The following is a 23,740-nucleotide window of genomic DNA, read 5'->3' on the forward strand; positions in this document are numbered from 1 at the left end:
AATACAACTGTTCGTTGGTCATTCCCATCCATCCAATGCCACTTTCCTTCCTCTTTATTATCTCCTTCACTCTACAGAGTCCAGACTGACTGATTGGTTGATTAGGTAAGCTGAGCTGGGTTGGGTTTGGGAAGGGGCTGTATTGTACACGTACGAGTATCTAGGGATTCTCATTTCCCTCAACAAAACAAAACCCGCATCCAAACAAACCCTCAAAATTCCCAATCCGCATCTCCTCCCAGTCCCAGCTTCCAAAATGGTCTGATTCTCCGTCTCCATTCCTCTTCTCACCCAATCCCCTCCTTCCACCTGTCACTCCCCCGATCTGGTAAGTCCACCTTCCATCTCTCTCCTTTCTTTACCTTCCAGATCAACTGTCCTACGTCTGCAACTCTTCGAGTAATTTGCGCTCCACTCACTATCCGAGATTTACTGCTTTAGTCTTCTTACTCGAGCTGATTTGTGCTGGTAATCTCGTCGCTTTCCGTTGATTGTGAATCTTGCTTCTTTTTCATTCTTTTTAATTTAAAATTTCTGGTGGGTTCGACTGATCTGAGTTTTTTTCTTCTTTGTTTTTTTTTTTTTTGGGTCTGTTGTTAACGCGTTTTCCGGGATTTTTCAACATGTTTTCACGTGGGTATGCGAAATGGTAGTAATTCTTTTAAGTGATCAGTGAGGTCGATTAGTAATTAGCTTCAGTAATGTAGCAAAACAGTTTACTAATTTACGTGCTTATCCACAACATAATAGGTGCTCAAATTTTAGGTGGTTGACCTCTGCCGGAACAGAATCCTCAGTATGTATTCTGTCAGAAATTAACCCACATGTTGCTTGTCCGTCTTATTTTTTGTACCGTCCTCATACAGATATGTCACTATTTTCATTACCTCTGTGTTTTGTTTTTTTTTTGGGGGGGGGGGGGAATATTGTGCGAGTTTTTGAATCACAGGATATGCCTGACTTTTTTTTTTTTGGAGGGTTAAAGTTTTTGAAAGAAATTATTTGTTTTTTTTTTCTTTCTTTAATGAAAATGAGAGGCATAACTTCTTCTTTTTAGTTAGAACCAGAGGCTTACTGCTATATAACTTCACTTCATTTTATGCCCTGATGGTTGAAGCAATTTGTTGATTTTGACCTTCTGAGCCTCCCCTCCCCCACCACAATGACACTCAATTACTACCTGTTTTTCTTGTTACGTGTTAACCATAGATGGGGGCGTCTTTTCAACAGTGTATGATTTAACATTACAATTTTCAAGGGTTCGGGAGTGAAATCTTGGAAACAGATTTGTTGGTAATCCGTTCATGAGATTTTCATTTTTCAATGAAACAACCAATAGATGGTGTTTTATTCACTCAGGAATTGCTTACAATGATTGGTTGCTTTGCTGAAGATGAAAATTCTGCAGTAACTGGACTTAAAGTTAGCAGTTTTGATTGATATATAACAGATCTGCTAACAACAGGACTGATAGGGTTGTTGTCCTAAGGCTTAAATCCATCATCGAGACAGAGAGAAGGCATTGCTTGTGGTTTCGGGAGACATGTTTGTGATTGTTTACATTTGCTATCTGTGAGAATTGTATTGATTGTTTATCTTCAAGTGGAGGCATTCAGAGTAATAAAGAGTATGGTTTTGTGGAGCAATATTCTTGTCTATACACCATTTCGTACTGATTTTTTGTTCTTGAATCTTCTTGAACTGATAATTTTTAAGCTGCTTTACTATATATTCTTGAAACCTCACTCTGCATAACATGGACATCATATAAAGTACATATGATATTTGGTTGTTGCTACCTGATTTTGCAACCTTAATTAACTCATTATTTTTGGGTGCTTTAAATGTCTTTTATCTGATGGTAAGCTCTATTACTGTAATTTTTTGATGTGAATATCCCTTAGTGAATGCTATTATGTTTGTGGTGAACAGCCTTATCTACCATGGAAGATGCTGGTTCAGTTGCTACACTCATGGATTCTACAAGCTCCAAAATACAGCAATTGCAAAAAGCATTTGCTGAGCTTGAGAGTCATCGTGCAATTACCCTCAACTGGAAATGGAAACAACTTGAAGAGCATTTTCATGGGCTTGAGAAGTCTTTGAAGAGGCGTTTCACTGAGTTGGAAGACCAAGAAAGGGAGTTTGAAACAAAAATAGTTGAATCTAAAGAGATGTTGGAGAGGCGTCAAGCTACTGTTGTGGCCAAGGAGCAGGCTTCATTGGCGAGACTCCAGCAGAAGAGAGATGCTGCTGTCTGTGCGATTACTTCTGCTCTGGAGAAGCATAGGAAGTTATCTTCTGATGAACCTGCTTTTGATAATAGCAAGGACCATGGTGGGGCACCAGATAAGGAGGATAAACCTCCTGATGCTATGGCTGCTGAGAGCAACATAAGACAGTTGACGGCACCTTCTGAAATTGAGAATGCAGTGGTGAAGTTGTATCCAGAGCTTGTCAAGTTGTGTCAGGAGATGAATTCAGAAGGCCTGCACAAATTTATATCAGACAACCGTAAAAACCTTGCTGTTATGAGGGAGGAAATTCCAAATGCACTAAAGGCTGCAAATGATCCAGCCTCGCTGGTTCTGGACTCACTCAATGGTTTCTACAGCATGGAAATGCCTAGCTCAGATGCCAAAAAGGACTCAAACCTCCTAGGCCTTCGTCGAAGCTGTATCATGCTGATGGAATGCCTTAGCACTTCATTCACAAATTTGGATCAGGAACTCATCTCAGGTATGATCTCATCTGATGCCAAGGAACGGGCAAAAGTTATTGCTGAAGAGTGGAAGCCGAAGTTAGATGATCTTGATGTTGATGCCAGCAGTGGGAACTCCTTAGAGGCTCATGCATTCTTACAACTTCTAGCTACTTTTGGTATCAATTCTGATTTTGACCAGGAGAGCTTATCCAAGCTAATACCTATGGTTTCTCGTCGTCGCCAGACAGCTGATCTGTGTCGTTCCCTTGGATTGTCTGACAAAATGCCAGGTTGGCTTCTTGTGAACGCTATTTGATAGTTATAAGATTTTTCTGAGTTATGGTTAGCAATTTGATTTGCTTCCAAATGAATATGAGTTTGTAGTTCAGTTTATTCTGTTTTCTTTCAGGTGTCATTGATGTTTTGGTGAAAAATGGGAGACAAATTGATGCTGTTAATCTGGCTTTTGCATTTGACCTGACAGAGCAGTTTTCACCTGTTATATTACTGAAATCTTACCTGAGCGACGCAGCAAAATTGTCTTCACCTAGTAAACTGGGAAACACATCACCTTCTGCACAGGTTTGTTTATATCCCTAATCCTCAACATCTACAAGAAGGACTATTGCTTCTGACGTGTTTTTCTGTGGCTTGCAAAAGCATTTACTCTTGACATATATTCATGTTTGGGTCTTTCCCAGGATGGTGATATTCAAATCAATGAACTTTCTTGTGGTGCATATATCATCTAAAACTTGTTGATCATAGCTTTGTATAAGAATTAGCGTCATTTATTTTGTACTTTCATATGGTCTAGTTTGAAGTTGCTAGTATTTTTTTCATGACACTATCTTAACCTATCGTGCGTTAAGGCTGAAACTTCCACAAAGATCCTTTTTCTGATGAGGGAGTGGAAGTATTCACTTGGATAATGCATTGTCAATTGTTTCAGTGCGATGTCAATGAAAAGGAGCTTTCTGCACTTAAGGCTGTGATTAAGTGCGTCGAGGAGCACAAGCTTGAGGACCTTTACCGTCTGGATGGTCTCCAAAAAAGGGTCGTGCAGCTGGAGAAGGCAAAGGCAGATAAGAAAAGAGCCACAGAAGTTGCAAAACCTCAATCCAAAAGGCCTCGTGCTAATGGTGCTGGATATGGGCCACGAGTTGCTAATGTTGCCGCCGACAAGAACTCCTATGCTAGGATGACTGATAGGTACCCACAGTACATCTATGACAGACCATACTGTTACTCTGGACCAACTGACAACCACGTCGCCCCAGTTCTGGGTACTGCTGCTTACAGCCTCCCCCATAGTCATGGCAACTTCTTCGGAGCTGGATACCAGTACCAGGTGGCTCCGTACCTGCACTAATCAGTAGGAAAGATGAAAACGTTGATCGTGATCCTTTTAACTGTTAGTGTTAACCCTTTCTGTCTGTTGTACTGCACCACGTGAGCAAGTTTAATATTGGAAAAAAAAAAAAAAAAAACTCAACCTGGTTAATTTTAATCTGTTGTAAAATCTGATACTTTAATCCTCTAATATATGCACTACTGTTTTCTTATTTGTGTATATGTATGCAGTAATTAGTCTATTGCTTTTCAATTTTGGTATATTTCTTTCCACCTTGTTGTTCCGGTTTGATGCTTACACAAGCAAGGTCTACAGAAGTTGGCGGTTGTTTCCCTTTTCTTAGGTTGGTTGAATCCTTAGATGATGACCTTGTCTTGTCCTTCTGGTGTTGTTTTACTCCGCTTTCGAGCTGATGATATCAAGGACTAGTCGGAAGCTGTCATATGCTACGGCGAGCCTTCGACTATTGATTGCAATTTTTGGCTTCGACTATTGATTGCAGCACTATCACAGATCTTGAAACTGTTTCACGAAGAATGGGCTTAGGTTGAATGGAAACCTCGGAAGGGGGTCTCGATTACCATTAACTTTATGGTAGTTTCTGGCAGGCTCCGGTTACTCTATCAAAAATAGGAGGTGTAGACTGTGTAGTATTACGGTCTTGCTGAATCCCCTTGTGTTTTTCCCATTCAATAATTCAAGATCCTATTGACCACACCTTGGAATCCAAAATTATAAAAAAGGAGGACTTTGTCCAACTCCAGTGATTAATTATCATAGTACTACTGATAAAACACCTGCTTTATTATTATTATTTTTTTTTTTTTTTGGGCCTAAATTGGGATTTTCCAAATTCGCGGGTGCTCTGCTAACCAACAAACCCGCCCTCCCGGGGCCCCGCCCCGCCAAAAACCCAAAATAAATGAATGAAGTTCTGTTCATTCAAATGGTTCATTTTGAATTCTTCTTTCCCTCCCAAATTTGACCCGAGTAATCAACGAATCATTTGCTGGACTAAAAAAATGAGAATAGCAGAGATCTCCTCGCCGGAGCTCAGACGAAGCCACGATCAAGAGTCCGGACCTCACTCTCACACACTTTCACAAATCGAGTCATCAATTAAACAACTCGAACTGCATTCTCCTTCCACCATCTTACCGGAAGCTCTCTCCTCCGACCTCCGTTCTGCCCTGACTCAGCTGACACAGCTCGCGCCCTTCCCGAACTCAGTTTGTCTCAGCATCTGGAAACTCAGCTACCGACTCTGGAATGCCTGCGTCGATCTCTCCAACGCCTTCGCCGCCAGCGGCATCAAATCCTCCGAAGAGCACGCTAAGCTCCGTCAAGTCTCCGCTGACCTCCTCTTCCTCGCAGCTGACGTCGTCGGTATTCCTTCCCCGGCATTCAAGTGCGCCTCCTTCTTCTACAAGACCGGTCTCGTTTGGCACGATCTCAACAAATTCGACCTCGCGAGTAGTTGCTTCGAAAAAGCTACGGATCTCGTGTCCAAAGTTGAAATTAGTTCAATTTCAGATTACGATGAGCGCAAGCTTGTGTTAAATCTAAATCTAGCTAGGTCCCGGACTGCTTGGGAAGTTTCTGATAGGAATTTGTCCATCATGTTACTTAGTCGGTCAAAAAATGCACTGTTTGGAATTTCAGAGAACTACAAAGCATTAGCATCTCAGTATTTGATGTTCGGAAAAGTTATTTTGTCGAAAAATGAAGTTTCTGGAGTGAATGAAGCGTTGAAATTGATGAATGAAGCACTGGAGTTGTGTGAAAAGGGGTTGAGGATTGCGAAGACAACAGAGGAGACTTTAGCACTGAAGGATTTGAGGGCAAAAGCGCTGCGCTTCATAGCCGCTGCTCATTTGCAGAGGGATGAATTTGATAATGTTCTCAAGTGCGTGAGAGTTTTGAGGGATGGTGGCGGGGACCAGCACCCAAGTTTGAGCGTGTTGGCCATGAAGGCGTGGTTGGGATTAGCAAGATATGGGGAAGCAGAGAAGGAGCTGAAAGGCATGGTAATAAATAAGGGGATTCCAGAGGGGGTTTGGGTGTCTGCAGTTGAATCATTCTTTCAGGCAGCTGGCACGGCTGGTGCCGATACCGCAAAAAGCGTGTTTTTGGGGCTATTAGGAAGGTGCCACGTCAGTGCTGGATCAGCTTTTAGAGTGGTAAACAGGGTGGTTGGAGATAGTGGAGGCGGCAGTGGGGAAGGTTCAAGAGTGAGGGCAAAAGTGGCGGCAGAACTGGTGTCTGATGAGAGGGTTGTGGCACTTTTCGCTGGAGAAGAGGCATCTAAAGAGAGGACTGCGATACATGCTCTTCTTTGGAACTGGTAAAAATCCATACATTTTTCCAGCTTTATGTTTCCACATTGTAAAGTATGCAAGTTAAGTAGATGTCTAAAGTTTGATACTACTATATGATTGAAATAGCATTTTGATATAACTGCTCTCCTATTGAAGGAACATGCAAGTCCTGCCCTGTGAATTTTATCCAGTTTTTTTTTTTTTTTAATCGAGGCCACTGTGTGCATACTGAATTGGTGAGGTTTTAAAGACAAATTGATCCTCCCTCCCTACAGCCAGCTTCCTGTTTTTGTTGCTTATCATAAGCTTCATTCATTCATCAATACTCCAATTCTGAAGAACACTCATATTACATGGCACTGCCCAAAGATGGTATGAGTTTTTGTTGTTGCACTTGCACCCTTGGCACTTGATGACAGGAGGCACAGCTTCATTGAACAACTGAACAATTTTGAGATGGTGACAACTTGTGGATTTCACTCTATCAATTAGATTTTTTAACCTTTTTTTTCTTTCTCTTTCCTGAAATTGCTTTGCAGTGCTGCAGAACATTTTCGATCCAAAGATTTTCAGATCAGTGCTGAGCTGTTTGAAAAGTCTATGCTCTATGTCCCTTATGACTTAGGGAACAGAATGCTCAGAGCAAAGGGCTTTAGAGTTCTCTGTCTCTGTCACTTAGGCCTTTCACAACTAGATCAAGCTGAAGAGTACATTACTGAAGCAGAAAAGGTCTATACATATTTGGATATGATTCACCAAATTCAGAAAATCTCTGTGTTGTGTAGCTCAATATCCTAACGTCTATCTAATTTTGCAGCTTCAACCTGATATAGCTAGTGCCTTCCTTAAGGTGTGAGATCTCTTCCCTAAAAGAGCAGAAGATTAGGTTAATCTTCTTGTGATGTTAATATTTTCTTACAGCATTCATATGCTTCTCATTTTGCAGTTTAAAATTTACCTGCAAAGGAAGGATCACTGTAATGCAATAGCTCAGGTGCAAGCGATGACAAGCTGTCTTGACTTCAGTCCTGATTTCCTCTCACTTTCGGCACATGAAGCTGTTGCCTGCCAATCTCTTCCTGTTGCAGTTGCTTCTTTGTCCCATCTCCTAAACTTCTACTCCTTAGGAAAGCCAATGCCAGCCATGGAAGTTGTAGTTTTTCGGACCTTAGTAACAATTCTTACAAAAGAGACTGGCCATGCATCTGATATTCTACAATACATTAAACGCGCTCTTGATAGGGTATCTGAGATTGGAGCTGACTGCTTTTTTGGAATAGGTGAGGTTGGAAAACGGGAAAAGAATTGGTTTGCAGTGAATGCGTGGAATTTTGGGGTGCAAATAGGGAAAGAAAAAAGTTACGGAATATCAGCACAGTTTTTCAGATTGGCATCAGAGTTCTATAGCATCAAATTTGATGCAGACATAGAGGATTACAACTTAATGGTCTGTAAATCATTGATATTGTGTGTTTCTGCAATTATTGCTGATGAAAAGCAGACAAATAGCACGCTGCTAGAAACTGAAGTTAAAGCAGCCATTGAACTGTCAGATAGAGCTGGAAAGGTAACCAAACACATAATCAATCATCATTCATGGCTTCAAATTTACCAGTAAAACTTTAACTTCTGATCAGAGATCAGAAGTTTGCTGTCAAATTAAGTTAAAGTTCGCTCTGGAGGAGCATGGTTGTGAAAGTTGTATTCACCGGTACCAAATGTTTGATTGTAACAAAGTGTTTATTTGTTAATTGCAGATTTTATTATCAAGCTCGGCAATCTCTTTGCAAGATGAACATAAAGAAACCAGCACAGAGTCTGACTTCATTTTTATGCACACTTGGAGTGCCTACGATCTATATTCAAGGCTAAGTGACATGGGACAAAAGCAGATGCTTTTGATAAAAAGCTTTGCTAGTTCTAAATCTTGCAATCCTTTGCATCTTCTTCAGATCGGTCTTGATGCCTCACAGGGACCACGATCCAACCCTGAAGTAGCTGGTTTTGCCCTGAATTCTTGCCTTTCTGCTCTCCTTGCTTCCCCTTCTCCTGATTACCAATATGTGGCTTTAATTCTGAGGAAATTAATTTCTGTAAGCACTATTTTTAAGGGTGATACAGATGATGCAGTAATTAGCATATACAAACAAGCATACCGAATAATGGTGGGTTTGAAGGAAGGGGAGTATCCCACTGAAGAGGCAAAATGGCTTTCCATGACAGCATGGAACCGAGCAGCACTTCCTCTGAGGTTGGGACAGACTGAAGTGGCACAGAAGTGGATGAATATTGGGTTGGAATTGGCGAAGAAGGTTCCAGGTATGCAAACTTATAGGTCCTGCATGGAAGATTTTGTTTCTGGCTATGAGAAGAAATTCCTTGAACTCGGAAATGGTGAAAACAGGCCAATAATGGTGTCGTGACGTTAGATTTTCTTTGTGGACAGTTGATTAATAGTAACCAATTTAGTCTTTTACTTCCAGCATAGAATAGCTTGTATATAATTCAAATTTTTGTTTATCTCCCTTGCATATTGTTCAGAAATGTACCTGCAATGTCTTCAAGGTTCTTGTTTCTCTATTACGGGAAGACAGGGTTTGTTTGCTAGTATTTCCATTTGTAGCTGCTATATTTCCCCAGCAAAGCCTTAATTGGTTAGTGAACAACTGGATATATCACTCAACCTTCCATTACCACATTCTAGTGTATCTGTTGGCAACAGTTTGATTTGATTTAACTTCGACAGATCGTTGTCATTATACCATATAATCTCTATAATAATGTTATAAAATTAGGTAGAATTTTTTCCTTTTCTATGACAAGAAGAAAAGATAATTATCAGGAAAAATGCAAACGCCCGTATAATATACTATTGATCATAGAAATTCGAATTAAACATATTTTCTATTCTGTAACACAGTGGTTGCATATGACCAAGATCAAGACTGGGACAGCGTATCATACCAAGCTGTTTATATTAATTGTTTAATATTATGAAGACAAGCAACACTCAAAAGATAACAACATCAGTAATACCAAAAACAAAAAAAATTCCTACCTGGTACTTGTGTTCATAAATTCCATGTTGCACACATACTTCCAAACAGCACTACATGATCATCGAAGTGTCTAGCTTGGCAATTAGGATTCCTTTTCCAATAACTGCCTTCGATCATTCTCTTATCTTGAGAAAACAATTGGTCGCTACTCTGTGATAGTAATAAAATTGAAAAAATCCAGAAGTAGGCTTCCCTCTATGGATCAAACCAAACTCTGCACTCTCTTCAGAAATTTATGGAATGCCACAAGTTGAAGCAACCGCTCAGAAAAAACTACCCAAGCAATGACGAAGTTTCAGCATTTAAGTCAGTGAGGCTTTGCATCATATTTCTGGCTTTGATGGTGTTGGGGATGATGGTGGTTTCAAATCTGGATACTGCATGCATGTAAACTGTTAGTCACTTACGTGAGAGAAAATGACTAACGCAACAAAAGCATGCATGTATAAAATAGAAATGACTAATCTGCTGTATCAAAACAACTCAAGTTAAACTCTTAACCTAACAAATCAAAGCTAATTGCATGGCAGAGCCATCATCAAATGGAATCCAAAAGTTAACCAGAAAAGACAAACAAGCTCAAAGAACCTAGCTTTTGGATCAATCTTGAATTCTGTATAAGATGCCTTGACCAAAATGTTACTTGCCATTCCACAGAAAGAAGGAAACATATGGGCAGAGTGGGGATGGCTAAAGGAACAAAAAGAAGGCATAAAGACTAATGAGAAAAAGGAAACCAAAAGAGCCTGTCTGATACAGACAAAGAAGGGAAGGGCGGGGATGAAAAGGATTAAAGAAGGGATGGGACTTCAACTCACTGTTTGGTTGAAAGGATTAAGAAGGAGCTGCAAAAGAGGATAACATTCCTAATCCTTCCATCACAGGATTTTCGAAGCGTTGGAGCTGTCTGACCCATACACCATCAAAGAAATTAACAATTACAAAGGAAAAACATTTGAAACGTTTAAAAAACCTCCTTTTCTCACCGATAAACAAACCAGGAGACAGAGTAATTCATTCCCAGGTACAAGGATCTGAACAGATTTTAGCTCAAAATTCTATTTTTCTTGACAATTAATACCAGTTCCTCAAGCCGCAACCCTTTCCTGGCCAGCACAAGAAACAAACCCCAGAAAATAGAATGGCACAAACTGAACAAGTGTATGCACTCATACCTGGATTTGCATACCAGCAACGGCATCACAGATAACCAAATAACAAAAGTAGAGGTTGCACACGTTTTCGCGTGCACATACAGAGAGAGAGAGAGAGAGAGAGAGTTCATACATTTGGGTATGGAGATGATGATCTAGGGCCACATTTTGTCCCAGAGGTCAGTTCAGAAGAACTGATTACAGACTCATCGCTGATCTTTTCAGGTTCGTTGGCAAGCAGACCGGTAACAGATGATGAGCTACCTTCAGTTTGGCTGTTTACTCCACCATTACCACTAGGTTGCTGTGAAACTTTGGCCTTCTTCTTGGGGTAGATGTGCACAGATGGAGGGAGCAGAGTTTCTTGTATCTCCTGCAGGAAACTCAACATGTAAACTAGCTATAGAATAATGTTAAACTACTTTTAAGGGCACACCCAATGTGTGTGCAGTTTAGAAATAATTATTAATTTTTATGAATATATTAATCTTGTTTTTACAAAATTAAATTTTATATAAATTCTTCATAAAACTATTGCAATTTTTATTAGCATTTTTTTCTTTAATGCAGTTATAGTTAATTTGGTAGTTACAATATTTAAGGGAGCTATGGGAGATTATATTAGCATATGTGATTGGGTGGTTAAGGTAAAAATTAATATTTTTAAGGGCAAAACTGGAAGTTCAAAAAATGACACAAAATGTTTAACCCAATTGCCACCTCTCTTCCTTGTATAGATACTTATATGCAGTTTTCCAAATTCAGAAGCAACATTCAATTTCTAGACCAAAAAGCTGCATATCATGCAGGCTTCCATCTAAGTATTCCGGTAATGCAAGACCAGCCTGAAATCCTTATGCCAACATATAACAATTAGACTCTAAAAACTACCAATTGAAGTCCCATTTCATCACTTCCAACTTTTTCTTCTGTCACTACCACATATACGAGGAATATAACAGGCATTTTTCTCATATGCTAAATAAGTACATAACAGAATAGTAAGGAACAACCGTTATTGGAATAGTATGCATACTATGGTGGAGCAAAATCACACTTGATCTCATTCAAAATATGTCAAAGTAAGTAGATAAAAGTACCTGCCATCCTTTGTTGCCTCTAATTCCACCTCTTATTGCATAAGCTTCCTTAAGTCCATTTTTGGCTAATAACTCAGCCACTTTCATGGAGTTACCATCAAAACTACCTTCCACACAAAAGAGAGTAAAACAGATACTGGTCAAATGCTTTAGCACAACTCTGTATATATTATTATCTGCTAAGTGGCAGGAATAAGACCCATTTACCGAGACTGCAATATTAATTATTCTCGAGGATCATGGAATGTATGAGCAAGGGAAAGGTTGAACAGGCAAAATATATCAGGGTTTGGACTGTCTGGAGTTTCAAATAGAAGCAAAAGAGAAACACGAAATGGATATTCTATAACTTGGATAGTGGGTTAACAAATTGAGCAGCACAAAAACAAGGAGAATACAATAAAGAAAGAGGAAAAATGCTTCGTCAAGGGCAATTTTTACCTCTAACCTTTTCTTATCCATTACGAATGTTTTAACTACCTTTGACTAGATGAACAGAACTAGTCGGGATAATTGTCTCCATTAGTAACAGAACTAACTTAAGAAACCTAAGATATGTGCAGAATATGACATTAGTTATTTTTTGTGTCTGCAATTTAGTCGATTTTCATATGATCAAACAATGATATCTCTAACAGCCTGTAGGGGCATTTTTTTCATCTTTATTCATCATTGGATTGGGAAAGGGTAAAACGAAGAAGATGGGGCATCTGCTTACATAAATATTCATCATAGAGTATCCCCTTTTTTGTTCTTGGTTGCAAGAAACAGAATGAACCAAGCTACGCAGAACAAGATCTTACACATCTCTTCCACTATAATTGGAGGTTTTAGCCAAACATGCTAAAATCATGACTCAATCAGTTTGTTTGTTAAAAGGAAATCTCAACAATTTAGTATTGTCGTAATTGCCGTCTTGAATAAAGCAGCACTGATTCACTACAATACCTCAAAACGTCTATGATATTTACGACATAGATTTCAGATAACTCAAGAAGAGCTCCACAGTAAAAGTTGCCAAAACTTACTTGTCCAGAACACAAACAGTGGTTTTATCTGGCTCCTTAAATTTTTCCAAAACTTCCCTCAAAAAACCTTCTTCATCTCCTTCGGAAAACGCCACGTGCAGCACACTCTTATTTAAAATCTTCAAATTAGGTGAATTCAGGAAATTCAAACTCTTCTCATCCCTGATATCCAACAGCTGATAATTGGGGTCATCCCGGAGTTTCCTGAAAGCATCAATGGCAGAGATAAACTTATACTTCCGAAAATATTCTTGGCCCAATGGGACTACAACAAGCCAAATAAAGACAACCCCAGCAACAAAGAATGGATTTTTATTGAAGAAATCATCCACTGAAACCACAACAGCTTCCAAGTTAATTTTGTTAGAGACTTCTTGAGTTGTTGGTACAGCAGCTTCAGAAGCAAAACAAGAAAGAGGGAAAAAGAATCCCATTGATAGAAAGGAAACATGGGATTTAAGAAGCATGGCATCCAAATGAAACCTTAACATATCCCCATTACAAAGAGTGGTTAAAGTTTTGGTTAGCTTACAATTCCGAAATTCAGTCTGGGGTACTTGACGAGGTGCTTTAGTGGGAGGGGAAACAGTTTGCATAAAATGGCGGGACTGAGAAGTTGAATTGGGGATTCGAAGAATCGGTTTGGAAGTAAAAGTTTGGATATTGGGGTAGTTTAATGAAGGCGGAGAAGTTGAGAGTCCTACGGATAAAGTCTCCATTTTGTCAAAAAGCAGCCGAGAGAGGAGGGGAGGAAAGACGCTAAGACGATAAGAAGGAAGGAGAGAGACATACGATGGCGCCTTTTACCTATTTACGCAAAGGCACTTTCATTTTCGAGGACTTCAGAAGCAAATACTAAGAAAATCGATAACGGCGTCGTTTGGAAGGAGCATACTCTCCGAATATAAAAGCCAATTCGGAAGAACCTTCTCAGCAGATTTCTAGCACTTGTCTGATGGCGACTCTATCAAATCAGGGAAAAATCGATATATCTTGTTGGGATGGAACTATTTCGCAGCATGAATTCCACACAGCCGCGAGTGCTTTTGCTGAGCGATGGAACAAATTCAACGCTGCCCTTCCCCAGTGTTCATGGGTTGCTCGTCCAAAATCACCTTACCTATCTTCCACCTCTAAGGTCTCACACCAATTCCGGAGCTTTTCTTGTTTTCCTTTTCTTTTTCTTTTTATTTGTGTCCATTACCATGCAAATAATTGTGTATTCTATCCTGAATTCTTGTTTAGGATGAGGGTTACTTATCAGTAGAAAATGTCATTATGTTCCCAACACCTGCTGCGGTATACTTCGCTTTATTTGCACTTGAGTAAATTTTGATGCTTTTCACAGACTTATTAAAAGCATTTCCTTAATCGTAACAGTACCGGCATTATGTATACTTTCGTTGTTCTTTTATTATTCCTCTGGTAGGAGTCTTGTTACGGAGGAGATGACAAAGAGGGAGAAGAGGAACTTAGTTGCTCCCGCTCCCAAGAGGATGACTTCATTGATGGTGCCACCATGGTATGCACATAGACCTTGTTGGTAAAACTGAATGTTTCTCTGTTTTTCTTTTTTTAATATTTTGGGCTCTGATCTTTTTAGAGAAAAAATGTCTTTGGGTTTAAGTTTTGCTCATAATTCATAATTTCACAGTGCATTGTTGCTCATAGATAGCATGTTTGTGTTGGATCTTCTATTCCCTTTTTGTTGATTTTTCCGGCTGTAAGCTGTAATGAGGGTGTAAAAGAAGGATGTTCATTGACCTGTTTACAGAGTTTGCTCCACTCAACACTTAATTCTCATTTTAAAAGTAAATATTAGCACTATTTCCAGCTGAATATTGTTATCTCCTCTTGGAGATGATATTTTACAATACTACTTTCCTCATTAACATTATGCGGTTTTTACATTAGTTATTTTGTGGTATCTTTGGCATTCCGTAACAAATGGTCCAAAAACTTCAGTTACACTCTATAAACTAGGAAGATCTTGTTGTTTGTTCAGTGATTTCAATTTTCGTTGTCATGACTATTCCGTAATTATCAAACATGATGTGGCAAAGGGTTATTTGCAATAAATTGCTAGATTATTCAAATTAAAGAAATTTGATGCTTTAAATAGGGTTCCATAAGAATAGAAGAAGATTTCAACTTTAGAGTCAATATTGAAGAAGTTGACTTCTCCTTTTGCTTTCGCATTACTTTTCTTCTTCTTCTTTTGCTACTCACACTAATATGCTCAAACACATCAGGCATCATCTGGCACAATCTTTCCAAAGCATATGAAGATTCAAGTATGCATCTTGACAGCTGCTTTAACCTTATAAACAATGACAATTGAACCACAACACACTTTCACTGCTCGAAAACTTTTCCACCTATAAACATTCTTTTCATCCTTATTCTTGATTTGGATCAGGTGGTATATGGCAATGGCACCTAAAGTATGTTTCCTGTAAATTCAACATATGATCCTAACCTCGTATTCTTCACAACCATCAAATCCAATGAAAGGTCCAAAGTTTTCCCAGCTGTTCTAAACAAAATAGTGTGTCAATAATCACTCAGTTATTGGGATTAGTTATCGTGGATTTGTGGTGCACCACATGGATGTAATGTGTGTTTGATTGTGCCTATGAGAGCGTTGTGGGAATTGCAAAAGAAGAAGCAGGAGAAATGTAAATAGCCAAGGGGATAAAGGAGAATAGATTTCTTGGAAATCGACATTCGTGGTCAAACTTCAAAGTCAATAAGTCAAATTTTATATTTATGGAAATAGAATAAAATTATCAAATTTTTTTTTTAATTTGAACTCAAATGGCATTACTGGTGTAAATAACCCATGCGGTAAACGTGCTTCTTTTTTTCATATAGCTTGAGGAATTGGTTCAAGTGTTTCTCAGCTTCATTGAAGGAACAGTGAGGGATGTATCATTTGTGCTGTTCACATTCATTTACTTTATTGTTTTGTGCACTAAACTTTTCATTTCAACGTGCTTCTTATTTACATATAGCTTGAGGAATTGGTTCAAGTGTTTCTCAGCTTCATTGAAGGAGCAGCGAGGACTGCCACTTCTACAAAAGATGTATCATTTGTGCTGTTCGCATTCATTTACTTTATTGTTTGTGCACTAAAATTTTCATTTCAACTCCGTCAGTTGCAAAATCATGATGACGCAAGCCATCACTATGACTTCCACGTTGTCTACAATGCTTCATATAGAGTTCCAGTGCTATACTTCCGTGCCTACTGCAGTGGTTAGTTCATTCTTACAAATTTTGAGCTACAAACAAGTTCAGAAACTTTTGAGTTTTTAGGATCTTAAGGATTGTCTTTGGGCATGTAGATGGACGAACACTGGTCTTAGATGATGTTGAGAAGAGCATTCCTGCTATCTCTGCCAAACTCCTAATGCTATCTAAATGGACATTTATTACTCAGGAGGTGATCAATCTTCTTTCTCCAATTCTTGAAGTATGAATAGTTTTATGGGAGACATGTTTTCAAGAATTATGTGTTTGATGCTTTCTAGTTTCATGTACATTCTTGGTATGAGTAGCTTCTCTCCAAATAAAGGTGAATTGAACGGAAAGAGATTCTTAAAAAAACTTCATTCTTTTGAAGACTATTCTTATATCTTCTTTGTGGTAGCTCATAATATAAGACTAAGTGCAGGATCACCCTTACTTGAATTGTCCATGGTATACATTACATCCTTGTGGAACCAGCGAGTGGATGAAGATGCTCTTTAGCCATGAACCTGCGGTGGATGATGGTGGAGTTGCAGTTGCCAAGTATCTGGTCTCATGGTTCTCCGTAGCTGGCCAAGTCTTTGGTCTTAAAATACCCTTTGAAATGCTAAGTTCCATTGGTAATTAAACGTTATATGACTAATTATCCTGTATAGCTAATCGTACAGTTTGATCTTCTTAACCAGACTACATTCCCTTTTGTTACATTTGTTCCTTTCCAACACAAAGGAAAGGCCCCAAAATGGATTTCCGCTGATTCAAGTTGTTCCAAAAATGACATGAATGCAGTGGTAGTTACATAGACATCGTTATACAATGATTACACTTCCCATCCTTGGTTTAAATTTTGAATCATAGTTTGATGTTGTCCAGCAAAAAATTACCCAATAATAGGAGCATTCAATCTTTTGCCAAGAAAAAGGTAATAAATCGATTTCCAGGGAGACAGGCCAACTGTACTGATATTGCAAAACAATGGGATTTGTCTGCGAGAATGAAGCTGCGTTCAGTGCTCCAAAAGCAGACTCGAATTTGATAATTCTAACAGATCTACTGAACTACAAGCCCCACAATGAAACACGGGAAAAAATCAACCTATGGGACCTCATGTAATTGCCTATTCCCAGACTTGTTAAGCAAGATGAGGTTGTATTGCGAATGGCAGACCCATATGAAAAATGCAGTCATGCAAGTCAATAAGGCAGAGCCCATTAGACGCTGAGTCCTCGCGTTGCTTCTCTGCTCGGAAGGATCAGAATTACACCGCGGTTCGACAAAAACAAGCTAAAAATTCTACATTACCTTCCGCACCCTTTAAGGGAGACTCAATCCAACCCTTGCAACTGAAGCCATAATCTTCCACACCCTTTATGATTTTGTCAAGCACCTGTACAAGATACGACGCAGCAACTCAGAACCAGGGCGATCAACTACTGTATTTGCTCAACAATGAGAACTTGCAAATATGAAGAAATGAAAAAGACTTCAGCCATTATTCAAAAGAAGCTAATAGACAAGTTCACAAAATGGTAGAAGAAATAAAAATAAAGGAAAATTTCAGCTCCAATTTGATTGATTGCACAATTTTATCCCTCAGTTAACACGTACCTCTTGATGCACTGCTGGATCTCTCACAATGCCACCACTTCCAACCTGAAGGACAGTTGAATCTCCAAAATCAGAAACAAATACCAAACAAGATAGACTAGCAAAACATTTGCATAAAGATGGCCGAAACTCAAATAGGGTAGGAATGATGATGCTGGACTTTACATAAATAGAGCTACCAGTAATACATAGGTAAGGGATCAAGAGATAGCAAGGCTGTAAAGTTCCTGGAAAGGGATCACGCTAACACTGATATGATCACATGAAGCTCAAATGTCTTCCATTTTCATCCAGATTTAAGATAAGAGAGGAAAAATGAACAGGACAACTCCTACCATGCAGAACCACTTCATCAAAGCTCTAGTATATATCATAGACCCCATTCATCAAATTGTGATCTATTTTTTCAATAGACACAAAATTCAATCAACTGATTCCAAAAATAATAATAATAAATAAATACAGAGACATGTATCACACAACATCAAGCAGAAACAAAATCAAGATTCGCATACTTGGGATCTACGAGCTTCAAAGGTTTAATTAGAGTAACTAGAGTAGCTTCTTCCTTCATCACATTGACCACAGCAGGCATCACCTGGAGAAAGGAAACAAAATTATGAATTGAACATGTATCAAACCTGGGAAATCTATACCCAATACACAGTCAAACATCATGATTTAAGTCATGCAGCAATAGAACAAGCTTACCAAGAGTATGGATATAAACGAGAGGTCCAAAGTCACTAAATCAACCTTTTGTGGGAGTTCCGAAAGATATCTTAAATTTGTCCGCTCTATCACAGACACCCGCGCATCCTGGCGGATTTTCTCTGCTACCTAATACAAAAACAACGAACTTCAACCAATCAAACAATCAGCAAAGAGACACACCAAAAAAAAAGCTATCGCGGCATCAAACTTGGAGCCATTAGCTTATGGATAAACCTAAAAAAAGGAGAAATATAGAGGTATTTTGCACAATTTTTCATCACAGTTTACCATTCATTAATGATATAGCTTTGTAATCTTTCTATTCTACTATTCTTTCACAGAACAACAAGCCTTCATCTTGACTGGATTATTGTGATTAAGTGAAAATTGAAACTATCATATACCCACAAATCTCCTCTATTCACCCATCAATGCACAAGTCACTTTATAGTGGACTTCAGGTTTACGTCAGAGCATAACAACATGATGCAAGGAAATTTTATGTATTAGCACTCTATTCAGTAATTTCGTATATATTTTATGCATAAGACCTAGAATAGCAAAAAATCTGATTTTTAGAAAGAAAACCTGTCCATATCCAACATCTACTCCATAAACATAAGAAGCACCATACTGAAGTAAGCAATCTGTAAACCCTCCAGTAGACAATCCGGAATCAAGAGCTACTTTCCCGCTGACATCAACACCAAGTTGTTCAATGGCAGCCTCCAACTTGTGTCCAGCTCTGAATATCATGGTAAGAAAAGGTAAAATAAGTAATATGGCATTTGAAAAGTTACCACATGGTACAGAAGCAAAAAGATGCCTTGTTTGGGAGTAATCACCTACATACATATTTAGGAATTTCTGCCTTGATCACTACAACAGCTTTATCAGGGATGGGAGTTCCAGCTTTATATACAACTTTTCCATCAACAAATACTTTGCCTGTAAATGGCAAAATCAAGTGTGAGGAATAGTCAGTTGACAAGATCAAAATCTAGGTGTAAAAACGATTGCAAAATTTTGAAAACAGCCAAATTGAACAAAAGAATATTCATTGAAACCTAAGGAGAACGGAAACAAAATATCATGAGAAGAAAATGCAATTTCATAATTTACAGTAAAGCATAGAAAAGGCAGCTGAAGGAAGCAACAAACCTTGCAGGATCCATGACTGTATGAATGTCCGACTGTATTGTTGAAATCTTTCGAGACATATTTCATCCAATCTCTTTTTCCTGAAAATGGAGAAATGAAGCTATAAAGAAAAGTGTATGAAAAGGATTTTAAGACTCATACATGCATGTTTAGCAAAAATAACTTGGCTTTTCGTTTAGATAATAGTAAACAAAACCCAACACATAAAAAAGGTGTTAAGCATGAGCCTTCAGATCATTCAATTTCAGGGAATCAAGGGCATCTGTGAAGCCAAATGTCTAAGGGTGGTCCTTTCTGTTTATTACAATAATTTGTTAAGAGCTGCTTCTAGCGGCAGAAAAATCGGGGGGAGGTTTTAAGTATTTAAATTGGAAGACAACCGTATATAGAGAAGTACAAACTAGTTCTTGTTTGATCAACAAGACTTTTCAAGTTATAACATGATATTGGCAGGATTTTCATAAACAAAGATGATAGGGCGAGAGAGCGAGAGGATACTTTTTCTGTGGTTGAATCTTTCCCGACTTCACAGCAGCAAAGCCTCTGACGCGACAATGCATGTGGGCATTGGACCATTTTACTGATCCAAACAATTAGAGAAGCGCTCAGAACCAAGAGAACAAACTAACTGAAACATGAATTACAGACAACTAAAGCTATCCTCCAGAAGTCCTAGCCCCAATTATAATGTCAAAATGACACGCTATAACGAAACACTAAAATCAAGCCAAGCAGTGCCAAACGGCAGTTGGGATTCCAGAGGAAGGTCTTAACTGCGGTCCGAAACAACTAATAACAGAACACTTCCCTATACTAGTTAAGCATTGCAGAAAAGTTTGAATTTTTAAAACAATTATTGGTGAAAGACGAAATAAGTTGAAGCCAGCTTATCGCTATTGCAGAAAAATCAATAGTTATTAGAGCATAGAACATAAATCAGAAATAGCATTATTGAAAAAGACGAAGTGGGGTAGCGCAAGAGTGATTGAAAGGGGTTGGGAGGAAAGCATAAAACAAGAAAGTACCGGAGAAATGTGGAAGAGGACAGAGTAGTTTCGACGAAAAGAAAAGGCTCCTCCTTCTTAAATTAATCAAAGAACCAGAATTGAGTGATATGGGCAGCTTCAGAAATTTTTTTTGTGTAAACGGCAGCTTCAGAATATTGTGTGCCATCTTCCTTAGTACATAGCTGCTTTTGCAGACAACATCACAAAGGTTTTTGCATTTCTTGAGGAGGCGCTGGGGTAGTCGTGGGCCTGTTTGCGGGCGGAGGGAGCTTGGAGGAAAAAGGGTAAGGAATAGGGAAGACAAATTCTTCGGATAGGGTCTAGCGGGGTAGCTCAAGACAATTGGTTGCCCTCGCGTTCGGCTGGCGAGTCATGTTGCTGGGCTTGGCACGATTTCGGTTCAAACTCAGCTACTTGGAAGAACTGCTATATGGAGAAATCGGCTAAGCGTCGTGAGATTGAAACGATTTCAAGGGAAACAAATTTGCGGCTACGCTCTAGTTTCTTGCTTTCTAATTTGTCTTCTATTTCTTCACCTCTACATTTTTACATGTACAGTAACTCTGTAATAAAACATATACATCAATTTGCTATGGCATTCTCGAATTAATTGATTATATTTTTATTGTATGGTTTTCATTTATTAGACTGTATAATAAAAAAAAGATAATTGGTGGAGTGTCACAATGATAAAAATGATAAGAAATAGCAAAGATAACAGTAGTCTGTGGCCAAAAAGTCATATTTAATCATAAGCTTTGGAGCCTTTAAATAGGCAAAACACACAACTGAAATCCCTTAAGATCAGGTCCCATATCTGGCACCTTCTCCACAACCCCACCACTCCTAAAGACTAGACCACTAAGCCACTGAATCTGCTGACTAAGTCATAACTGAAAGACTCTAACGTACAGCAAATTCCTAAACTCTAGGCCACTAAATGAATGACTCAATTTGAAAAACAAGTTAAACAATAACATAAGTAAAAGTTTCAACAATCCCTCCCTTAAACTGATGTTAGTAAACATCAGTTTACAACCTTGACTGAACCTAGGTTGTAGAGACCTAGTAATCCTCTGAGTTTCACAAACGATTCTCTCTTGAGCGCCTTGGTGAATATATCAGCAACTTGATCATCACTCTTACAATGTATCAAATCAACAGTTCCATCTTTGCAAAGATCTCTCAAAAAATAAAGTTTCACATCAATGTGCTTGCTTCTTCCGTAGAGCACTGGATTCTTTGATAACTTGATTGTAGAGCTGTTATCACATAGTATTATAGTAGCTCCACATTGCTTGAACTGCAATTCCTCAAGTATTCTTCTTAGCCATATGGCTTGGCAAGCACAAGCCGTAGCTGCAACAAATTCAGCTTCTGTACTGGATAAGGTGACAATTGATTGCTTCTTTGATGACCAGGAGATTGCACCTGTTCCAAGCATAAAAACATAGCCAGAAGTACTCCTTCCATCATCTTGATCTCCTGCATAATCACTATCAGTATAACCCACCAAGTTAGATTTTTCACCCTTCCTGTAGCATATCCCCAGGTTTCGAGTTCCTTGTAAATAACGAAGGATTCTCTTGGCAGCTAACAAATGCAACTCCGTGGGACTTTCCATATATCTGCTGATTAAACTCACAGAGTACATTATATCTGGCCTTGTTGCAGTAAGATACATTAAACTGCCCACAATTTGCTTGTAGAGTGTGCTATCAACCTTCTTTACATCATGATCTTTGTGTGGCTTCATGCCACATTCAATTGGAGTACTTACGGAATTGCAATCCTTCATATGAAATCTATTCAAAATTTCTCCCACATATTTCGTTTGAGATAAGACAATTCCATCATCTGATTGCATTACTTCTATGCCAAGAAAATAATGCATCCAATCAAGATCAGTCATTTCAAATTCATTCATCATGGATTTCTTGAATTCACCAAACATGGTATCACAATTTCCAGTAAATATAAGCTCATCAACATACAGGCAAACTATGAGAAGCTTCCCCCCATCTTCAATCTTAACAAACATTGTATGTTCATAAGGACATTTTATAAAACCAACTTTAAGAAAATAAGTCTCAATTCGACTATACCAAGCCCTCGGGGCTTGCTTTAGTCCATAAAGAGCCTTTTTCAGTCTGAACACTTTATTCTCATTCCCAACTTTAATATAGCCAGGGGGTTGCTCAATAAATACCTGCTCCTCCAAATACCCATGCAAGAATGCTGATTTGACATCTAGCTGGAAGATAGGCCAAGAATTTTGCGCTGCTAATGCAACCACCAATCGGATCGTGTCATGTCTTGCAACTGGAGAAAATACTTCTGTATAATCAACCCCGTACTGCTGCTTGTATCCTTTTGCCACCAGGCGTGCTTTGTACTTGTCAACACCACCATCTTTGTTTAGCTTTGTCTTGAAGACCCATTTGACACCAATGGTTTTGTGCCCCTTAGGAAGATCACACAACTTCCAAGTGTCATTCTTCTCAATTGAATTGATTTCATCGTCCATTGCCTTTTGCCATTTTTCTTCTTTGACGGCACTCTCAAAAGTTGTAGGATCACAATCTGCGAACAAAGCAAAATGAGTAATTGGATTACTTAACCCAGTTATCTCATAATCTTCCATCCAAGCAGGCCTTCTTCTAACTCGACCAACTGACTGGGCTCCTTCTTCATTTACTTCAACAACTGGTTGTGAAATTCCAGTAGTTGTTTGAGTTGTATCTGAAGAGTTTTGTGGCATGTCAAGTGCTGGAACTTGCTCCTGTTTAGCATCATCATCATAAAAGACTTGTTTAGGCTGCTGCCCATCCTAATCCCAGGTGCTCTCTTCTTCAAAAACAACATCCCTGCTGGTCACAATCTTCTTCGTCAGTGGGTTGAATAATTTATAGGCTTTGGAGGATTCACTTACGCCAAGAAAGATGCATTTCTCAGCTTTGTCATCAAGTTTTTTTCTTTTCGCATCCGGGATGTGGGCATAAGCAAGGCAACCAAAGATTCTAAAGTGATCTACAGCTGGTCTTCTTCCACTCCAAGCCTCTTCAGGAGTCTTGTTTTGAACGGCAAAAGTTGGACTTCTGTTTAAAACATGAATACTCCAGTTTACAGCCTCCGGCCAAAAAGTCCTTGGAACTCTTCCCCTTGTTAATAGAGTTCTCACCATATTAAGAATTGTTCTGTTCTTCCGCTCTGATACACCATTTTGTTGTGGTGTATGTGCAGCTGTAAGTTCTCTTCAAATGCCATGTTGCATGCAAAAA

At 38.8% G+C, this 23,740-nt stretch overlaps 5 protein-coding genes across 12 annotated transcripts; 3 read left to right on the top strand and 2 right to left on the bottom strand.

Moving 5' to 3' along the window:
* Positions 1-4,269, top strand: LOC113732103 (FRIGIDA-like protein 3). 2 transcript variants are annotated; one of them, XM_072080689.1, is made up of 4 exons: positions 1-468; positions 1,933-2,994; positions 3,114-3,286; positions 3,657-4,269. In XM_072080689.1, the coding sequence occupies exons 2-4, from the start codon at positions 1,944-1,946 to the stop codon at positions 4,074-4,076; spliced, it is 1,644 nt and encodes a 547-aa protein (XP_071936790.1). In that variant the 5' UTR covers positions 1-468; positions 1,933-1,943; the 3' UTR covers positions 4,077-4,269. The 2 variants fall into 2 exon arrangements, with proteins under 2 accessions (XP_071936790.1, XP_027113535.2); XM_027257734.2 differs by having other exon boundaries at positions 5-328.
* Positions 4,270-4,405: 136 nt separating this feature from the next.
* Positions 4,406-8,956, top strand: LOC113732126 (TPR repeat-containing protein ZIP4-like). Its single transcript, XM_072080679.1, has 5 exons — positions 4,406-6,402; positions 6,916-7,105; positions 7,194-7,226; positions 7,323-7,943; positions 8,134-8,956. The coding sequence occupies exons 1-5, from the start codon at positions 4,985-4,987 to the stop codon at positions 8,797-8,799; spliced, it is 2,928 nt and encodes a 975-aa protein (XP_071936780.1). The 5' UTR covers positions 4,406-4,984; the 3' UTR covers positions 8,800-8,956.
* Positions 8,116-13,504, bottom strand: LOC113732053 (uncharacterized). Of its 4 annotated transcripts, XR_003458639.2 has the most exons (7): positions 12,718-13,504; positions 11,690-11,792; positions 10,723-10,962; positions 9,435-9,812; positions 8,926-9,085; positions 8,533-8,714; positions 8,116-8,451 (listed from the first exon to the last, which is right to left on the bottom strand). XR_003458639.2 is itself a non-coding variant. In XM_027257669.2 (4 exons), the coding sequence occupies exons 1-4, from the start codon at positions 13,434-13,436 to the stop codon at positions 9,759-9,761; spliced, it is 1,116 nt and encodes a 371-aa protein (XP_027113470.1). In that variant the 5' UTR covers positions 13,437-13,504; the 3' UTR covers positions 9,212-9,758. The 4 variants fall into 4 exon arrangements, 1 of the variants encoding a protein (XP_027113470.1); XR_003458640.2 differs by lacking the exon at positions 8,926-9,085 and having other exon boundaries at positions 8,116-8,425; XR_003458638.2 differs by lacking the exon at positions 8,926-9,085.
* Positions 13,497-16,801, top strand: LOC113732085 (ubiquitin-like-conjugating enzyme ATG10). Of its 4 annotated transcripts, XR_003458655.2 has the most exons (7): positions 13,497-13,855; positions 13,963-14,016; positions 14,147-14,239; positions 15,592-15,803; positions 15,876-15,975; positions 16,065-16,162; positions 16,394-16,801. XR_003458655.2 is itself a non-coding variant. In XM_027257700.2 (6 exons), the coding sequence occupies exons 1-6, from the start codon at positions 13,673-13,675 to the stop codon at positions 16,595-16,597; spliced, it is 732 nt and encodes a 243-aa protein (XP_027113501.1). In that variant the 5' UTR covers positions 13,509-13,672; the 3' UTR covers positions 16,598-16,801. The 4 variants fall into 4 exon arrangements, 2 of the variants coding, with proteins under 2 accessions (XP_027113501.1, XP_027113509.1); XR_003458658.2 differs by lacking the exon at positions 13,963-14,016; XM_027257700.2 differs by lacking the exon at positions 15,592-15,803 and having other exon boundaries at positions 13,509-13,855.
* A 74-nt stretch (positions 16,802-16,875) lies between these two features.
* LOC113732071 (uncharacterized) lies at positions 16,876-20,874 on the bottom strand. Its single transcript, XM_027257678.2, is given in 10 exon segments — positions 16,876-17,356; positions 17,578-17,622; positions 18,093-18,112; positions 18,115-18,175; positions 18,289-18,417; positions 18,880-19,036; positions 19,137-19,239; positions 19,453-19,532; positions 19,951-20,032; positions 20,478-20,874. Coding segments are annotated over 10 exon segments (954 nt in total). The 5' UTR covers positions 20,626-20,874; the 3' UTR covers positions 16,876-17,227.
* Positions 20,875-23,740: the final 2,866 nt, after the last annotated feature.

The sequence above is a fragment of the Coffea arabica genome, chromosome 1c (genome assembly GCF_036785885.1).
Source record: "Coffea arabica cultivar ET-39 chromosome 1c, Coffea Arabica ET-39 HiFi, whole genome shotgun sequence".
Taxonomy (NCBI): Eukaryota; Viridiplantae; Streptophyta; class Magnoliopsida; order Gentianales; family Rubiaceae; genus Coffea; species Coffea arabica.

Excerpts from the sequence above, each read along its gene's own strand:
- LOC113732053 (XM_027257669.2), bottom strand. The coding sequence starts at position 13,436 with ATGGAGACTTTATCCGTAGGACTCTCAACTTCTCCGCCTTCATTAAAC. Across the intron at positions 11,793-12,717 it reads ACTGTTTGTGTTCTGGACAA|TTTTGATGGTAACTCCATGA; the intron begins GTAAGTTTTGGC and ends TGTGGAAGGTAG. Across the intron at positions 10,963-11,689 it reads GAGGCAACAAAGGATGGCAG|GAGATACAAGAAACTCTGCT; the intron begins GTACTTTTATCT and ends AGTTTCCTGCAG.
- LOC113732085 (XM_027257700.2), top strand. The coding sequence starts at position 13,673 with ATGGCGACTCTATCAAATCAGGGAAAAATCGATATATCTTGTTGGGAT. Across the intron at positions 14,240-15,875 it reads TCATTGATGGTGCCACCATG|TTGCAAAATCATGATGACGC; the intron begins GTATGCACATAG and ends CAACTCCGTCAG. Across the intron at positions 16,163-16,393 it reads GGACATTTATTACTCAGGAG|GATCACCCTTACTTGAATTG; the intron begins GTGATCAATCTT and ends GACTAAGTGCAG.
- LOC113732103 (XM_072080689.1), top strand. The coding sequence starts at position 1,944 with ATGGAAGATGCTGGTTCAGTTGCTACACTCATGGATTCTACAAGCTCC. Across the intron at positions 2,995-3,113 it reads ATTGTCTGACAAAATGCCAG|GTGTCATTGATGTTTTGGTG; the intron begins GTTGGCTTCTTG and ends GTTTTCTTTCAG. Across the intron at positions 3,287-3,656 it reads ACACATCACCTTCTGCACAG|TGCGATGTCAATGAAAAGGA; the intron begins GTTTGTTTATAT and ends CAATTGTTTCAG.
- LOC113732126 (XM_072080679.1), top strand. The coding sequence starts at position 4,985 with ATGAAGTTCTGTTCATTCAAATGGTTCATTTTGAATTCTTCTTTCCCT. Across the intron at positions 7,106-7,193 it reads ACATTACTGAAGCAGAAAAG|CTTCAACCTGATATAGCTAG; the intron begins GTCTATACATAT and ends CTAATTTTGCAG. Across the intron at positions 7,227-7,322 it reads TAGCTAGTGCCTTCCTTAAG|TTTAAAATTTACCTGCAAAG; the intron begins GTGTGAGATCTC and ends CTCATTTTGCAG.